The following is a 6,779-nucleotide window of genomic DNA, read 5'->3' on the forward strand; positions in this document are numbered from 1 at the left end:
CCAGCTTGGCAGACTGAAGCCATTTGTGTAGGTGGGAATGAAGAAACACAGGGAAAGGTATGTAAAACACATTTTCTGTTTGCATACAAATACCAGTCATGGTCTAGCTCTTGGTTCATAGTCGGTAATCCCCCACTGATCACTGTATGCCACAGTTCTTGTCATATCGTATTAATGTTAATGTAGCACCCAGGAACCCACACCAGGGATTAGGACTATGCTGCATTAAGCCTTGTTCAGAAGTTTAGCAGAAGTCAGTTGTTGCACTGGGGAACTCCCAGCTGGGGTGTAGCAATCAAACCCAGGCACGAATACAGGAACATAGGGAGGAATGCAACCATCTGTCTCAGCATGCTGACAACATACATGTTCTCAGGTTGTTTCTCAAATTCCATTACTGAGAGCTTTGAGGAGGAGTTGGAAGTCGCTGTGGAGGCCGATAGTTGTCTCTCTCCTATGTAGGAGAAGGGATGAAAACGCTCATTTAAAAGCCTGGCAAATGGAGCTGTATCTGTTTTTGGTTTGAGATGAGAGCAAGTGAGCCTCATAATGTGCAAAGAAACTTTCCTTGAAAGCATGAATAGCCACCATTAGTCCAAAAATTCTTGGAGGGAATCAGTAGAAGGAACTCAAGGGGGAAAGTGAGTTGCTCAGTGGTGGCATAGCAAGTGATGAGGGAAATTATTCAGGTGGTTGTAACTTTGGAACACTGAATGCAGGAGTGCAGGTACATTTATAAAGCCTATAGAAGGGGATGTGGTAGCAGTGAAAACCCTGGGATAAGGATCTTTGATTATTGTTTTCACTGGATGAATATTAAGTATTATATTAGACACATTAAGCAAGAAAAATGCGCAAGTCTTAGATGAAAATTGGATATGATGATGTAGAGAAGAGTGGAAATCAGATATGTGTAAGCCTGAATGTCAGGAAAAAACCCAAACATTTTGTAAATGAGATCAAGAGCTTGATTTTTTAGCACTTCGTGCAAATGGCTTAGACTTCTGCAGACTTCTGCCAAAGTTGCACTTTAGAATTTTAATTTGGACAGAAGGAATGAACTCTTTTCATCAGGGTCTCTATAAAGGAGCTCATAATTTCTGTATTTGAGAAGTACACTGTCCTCCTCCTCCTTGTCTGTGGGCACAAAGGCCTGGTAGACCTTCTCAGACCAGATCAAGATAAAGAAGGTACTGAGCACCTCGATTTCTATATTTCTCATTTACCATGTCTTGATTTTCATCCACTTTAGACATTATCTTTTTTGGCTTTGGAGCTCAGTCATGGGGTCCTGAAGACCTGTGGTCTCTTCTGGGCCCTATCACCTTCACAACTGCCTCTCACTGCATTCAACTTAGCTAAAGACCTGTGGTCAATGCTGGTTTTCATGACATTAGTTTTGGGAGTTTTTTGTTCTTTTCTTAATTAAAAAATTCATTTCAGTTTGGGAAAAAAAATAAAGAGGAAGGAGTCAAAATATATTAGACTGATAAATTCAAAACATTCCGTAAAAAAGAAATGTTCTTTTTCTTATTAGGGCACCTGCGTATGTGATTTCTGTATTGATATTCTCATTTTTGGGGGAACCAGAAGTATTTCAGTTAGGATTGGCACAAAGGAGACATTTTTATTTAGATATTATCCTCTTTGTCCAGGTTGGTTTGCTTGATAATTTCAAAGTGATTTGAGTTCTGAAATGCTGAATATGAGGCTGCTTTGTCTGTAGCTCTGCTTTGCCTTTCATTGCTTTCTGAAAAGCTGGAAATATGTTTTTGATAGAGAGGATCAGCTTCAAATCATAAAACTAAATAACTCTTCAAACTTTGGGGAATTGAAATTGCCAACCAGACTTGAATCCTGAGTTTGGTAAATGTCAACGCTGCTCCTTGGGCAGTGAGGCAGGGTGAAGAAAGAAGTGTTAAATAGGATGGGGAGCTGCCTTAATTACTTGAGATGGGGAGCTGCCTTAATTACTCAATTTATTTTTTATTTCCCCAAGAGTTATTTAATTCAGGAACACTTGGTTATTTCATATCTTGTGACACTGCTTAGCCTTCTAATCTGATGCTCTGGTCAGATGGAGAAAAGCAAAAAGACAATTGTTGATTAAACAGTATAGATGTTGTTATGTGACTGCAAAAATGCCAGAAAGTTGTCACATTTGCAGTTATAATTTATAAGTAATCTAGAAATATGCTTTGAGGCAGTGACTTCATCTAAAAAGAATTACCAGTTCAAAGTGTATTAGTGCATAGCTGCTGAATATGGCTTGGCATTAAGGGTTTCTTCATCAGCATTAATTGGATTAAATTACCTGCAGTGAAATATGGGTCCTTTGAGGAAAAACAATTCTTGTCCTGCTGGCTTTAGAAGCCTGAAAAGGGCGGGGGGGGGGGGGGGGGGGTGAGGGGTGGGGGGGGGGGTGGTGGTGTGAGGGGGAGGGGAAAGGAAAAGGAAACCAAGAGGCAGTGTTCAGACAGGCTTTGTTTTAAGGCAACATAAGAGTGAGTTTGAACACACAGTGGGTATGAAATCGTTGCCAGGGAGTGGTGAGATGGGACAGCCTGGGGGCTGAAAGGGGTTTTGCTGTCAGACCTCCCAGGCGAAGAGCAAGGACCCAGGCAGAGTGTGATAGTCAGGCTGTGCACAGGGGACTGGTGGGGTTGGTGGGACAGCTCGAAGCCCACAGGCCACCTCTGCAGGCAATGGGAGAGCAGAGCAGGGCAGATACAAGTCTCTAGTTATTGCTCATCTTTACTACCATTCTGCATCAGTGAATAGATGCAAAGCCCAGGTAACAGCTTTTTGGTGCCTCTTGATTGCTATTTGAGAAAGCTAAGGGCATGAACTATGTTACTGGTGTGAACTATGTTACTGGTGTGTGAATATTGGTAAGATGAGAAGGAAACATCCTTTCTAATAAATTAACATTGCTGTAGTACCAGTTGGGGTGCCACTGGTTGGGGTGACCTGAGTAATGATTTGCACCAGCCAGAATGTGTAACTCTCAGCAAACAATTTAGATATCACTAGAAAAAGATGCAGGGTATGAATTGAGACAATTCAGAAAAAAATCTCTGTGGATAGAACCTCACCTTGCTACCTCCTTATCACAGAATTATACGGGTTGGAAAAGACCTCAAGAGATCATCGAGAACAATCCTCAAATGCTACCATATGCTTCAGGGCACTCAGCTTGAATAACCCCACTGGAGTGACACTTTGAGCCACTGTCTCTTCTGAACTGTTTCAGATGAGCAGGAGCTGTGGGTGAACATACCATTGTGCTCCTGGGCATGGCCAGCTCCAACACTGTCTGACTGCCCTGGCAGCCACTGCGGGTTGCTGCAGCGTAATGCAGCTGGTACTGTGATTGCCATCGTTAACTAAGTAGTTTTAGTATCCCAGGCTTTTTTTTTTTTTTTTTTTTTTTTTTTCACTGTGAATGTCTGGAATGTTGTGCATGAAAAGTCTCCCTTCAGGAAACCTACCACCAGCCTTTTCTGTCATGCATGTTCACATTCTACTGACAGGAATGTCATTGCCTGGATGTTGATTCATGCTAACTTACTTCATCGTGTAGCTGAGCATCTTTCTTCACAAAGCCACACTTAGGGTCAGTTAATTCAGACAACCTGATGCTGTCAGAACATCTTCAGGCTTATACATAATGGCATCAAGCCTCATGCACTTAGCACAGGAAGCCCTGTGAGTCTTTGCTTTCAGGTGACACTGTGGTATTGAATGACTGGCAGAGGTGAAGGCAAGCTGTAGAACAGAAGCTATGAAAAATCATTAGGTAAGACTGATAGTTGCCTGCTACGTGAAAATCAATAGGAAATGCTCATTGATGTAATTTCTCTCCATTTCCTTCACATTGAACGTTGCAATTAAACCACAAAGAGCCAAAACTCTTTGCTTCTACTAAAAAAAAATAATTCAATGAAGCTTTATCATATTCACTGTATATAACATGCCTTCTTTTTTGTCCCTAACTCCCTTTTTTAATCTTTAAAAAAATCCCCCAAAACATTTTGCTTTCTGGCTCCTAGCAATTCCAGTAGCTGTTAGGTGGGTGCTGTAAATGTGCAAGAAATGGCTTTCTGAGTTCACAGGCAAACAACAGGAAGCTGATTTGCCCTACAAACACAGTATCATTGTGAAATGAATGTCCATTAACCTATGGTTAGGTGATACCACATTTAAAGTGTTTGTCTTAATAGAGGGTGCTGCTAAAGAGGCCAGCTTGGAGGTAGCTGAGCACCCTAAGTGTTTCTTCATGTATCACAGTTACTTAATTGGAAATGGTATGATTATTGCAGGGCACATTTATAAGTAATGTGGCTTGGGAGCATTAATTTATTTGCTTGTTTTACATCTGAAAAATGGTTTCCTGGGGAACCAAGTACTGTAATTTGTGTGGAAAAACGATAGAGGGGAACCCAGAGCCCAGCACAGAGCAGTGATGGGCTCCTCTTAGAAGCAGAGCGGGCTGCACTCCCATTGTACATACCATTCTAATATCCTGTTTTCAGCTGTTTGTAACTTTGTAGAACTGGAATAACTTACATTATATAATATCCCATATTTTGGAGCAGTGTGGACATAAACAGTGAAGTATAGGAACATTCAGATTAGGCAACGCCAGGGCCGTGACTCTTGGACATACACTGTCAGTTCCTCTAACTCACAATTGGAGGCAATCTGGATCTTGCCCTGTATGCCTTAAGGGTGCACCACATTTTGAAAACTGTGCCTCTACAAGTACTAGGACAGCAGGGTGGTTCGTTATCCAGCTGTGGTTATCTAAAGTGGCCTGGGGGCAATTTCTCCTTAACAGAGGAACTGGTGCATAAAGGAAGCTTTTTTTCCTGACAAGTAGAACTGGTGAGTAGAACTATGTATGATCTGTAACAAAACAAAAAATGTTTCCATGTAATGGCAGTAGTGACACCAGAAAACCTAATTGAGGCTTACATTTTCTTGAAATCATGCATTTTTGACTATTAGTTAGGTTCCCACTACAACTGCTTTTGGCAAAAACTAAGGGACCCAGAAACTGATCTTGTGTATTTGCTATTTACATTAAAAAAAAAAAGTAATGCTACACTTCTGATATCTCCTCTCTGTCATCCTTTTAGCTTGATTTTGCCTCCTTTTTTAGCTTGAATTCCTCTATCACAGAAGAGCTGAGCTGAGAAGATGGGATTAGACCCAGCCATTGCATCCTGCTTGCTTGTACAGAAGACAGCACAGGGAAAAGAAGTTTGTGATTTGGTTAATTCTAAAAACTTTCGTTAAACCTAAACTTCCAAATATCCCATGATAAGTATTAAGCCTTTTCCAAATACCCCACATGGTATTTGGAGGTCAGTGGAATCCATTCTTCATGTGAGAAATGACCCAACCCTGTCATGGCTTCGGCGCAAGCAGTTCCTTCTCTGTCAGGTGCAATGGTCTCCCATCTCTACTGCCTGAGCTTTGAAAACTTTTAATTTGCTTGAGATGGGCAACACTAATCTGATCAAAGATTAACAAGGAAAAAAGAGAAGCAGATACTTCTATTCTACAAGACGTCCTTCAGTAGTTTTTCCAACAAAACATGGCAAACATGGAGCCAATATTCAAGGAAGAGAGTATTTCTGTTGGAAATAGGCTGTAGAACTCCTTGAACTAAGGTTTGTGGAAAAGGGAATCAGCATTAAAAAACTTGCCATTAGTTTGTGTTTTTTGTTTGTTCTTTGAGGAAAGAAGAGTCCGCTGTGAGCTAACACGGCTTTAACCATGACTTCCATGTTTTCAGGGATTAAGCATCTGAAGAGTCAGAGTGATTCAGCGTTTCCAGAGGAAGAAGAGGGAGTTAGTGAAAGGGAAGAGGAGTGGGACCATTAAACAGTGTGGAGCCGCCTGGAGCCCCGTCACGGAGAGTAACTGAACTGCGCAGCTGCGTGTGCATCAGACCATTCGCCACAGCTTGTGTCCCTGCACCGCAGTGCTCGGCGTGCCGGCGGTGACAGGGCTCCCTGGGGAGCACCTCGGCTAGGATTTACAGCCACCTGCTGTAATGTGTTCTGTGGTCCTTATCCCTGAAGATAAAACAGTTATTTTAAAATAATTTTACTTTGATTTTCTATGACTTAGAAATGTAATTTGCAAATGTGTTAGCGACCTGACATCAGTACTGCCAGAGCTTAACTACTGCGTGTGAGCTGTACTCCAAGGCCCGCTGTAAATAAAACTAATTTAAAGGCTACAGAATAAATAATATGTTCATTTAGACAAGATTGTGTATTGTACAATGGGTTTGTCTAGCCTGCAGAGAAATGTTCATACAAAGTGATCCTTTCACTTAAGGGCAGCTTTTACCAGCTAGGGTTACTTGCGGTAACATAGATATGAACAAAATAAGCAGAGGTGACTCTTAGTCAGAGAAGGATGCAAAATTTCTCTGTGTTCCCTGGAGATGCAATGCTTGAAGTACTCATCTTGCTTTTGGTCTGAGGGTTCCTTGTCACATCAGCCAAAATTATTTCTCTTTATGCAAGATCAATGCTGTCTGGAGACATTAGACAAAGTTTTGATTTGGGAGTCCGAGGAAACACAGGAGTATGTGAGATACGTGAGCAGGGTCCGTCGCACCAGCCAAGCCGCGAGAAATGCCAATTCTCACCTCTGTTCCTTGCAGCAATTACAGGGTACAGCCTCCTTGTGGAAGAGGCCCAGGCTGGCCTGCACTTGTCACAGTTTCAGCCAGTGAACATCTAGCTGCAGTGATTTAT

General features: G+C 41.8%; 1 protein-coding gene across 1 annotated transcript in view; it reads left to right on the forward strand.

Moving 5' to 3' along the window:
* The window catches only part of PPP1R1C (protein phosphatase 1 regulatory inhibitor subunit 1C), a gene marked incomplete at both ends in the record, with an annotated part of 46,695 nt that extends 40,803 nt beyond the window's left edge, over positions 1-5,892 (forward strand). The window contains 1 exon segment of the mRNA XM_084264343.1: positions 5,804-5,892. Within this exon segment, the coding sequence (XP_084120469.1) occupies positions 5,804-5,892 (89 nt within the window).
* Between the last annotated feature and the right edge of the window lie 887 nt (positions 5,893-6,779).

This window comes from Gallinula chloropus (assembly GCF_964237585.1).
Source record: "Gallinula chloropus genome assembly, chromosome: 5".
NCBI lineage: Eukaryota > Metazoa > Chordata > Aves > Gruiformes > Rallidae > Gallinula > Gallinula chloropus.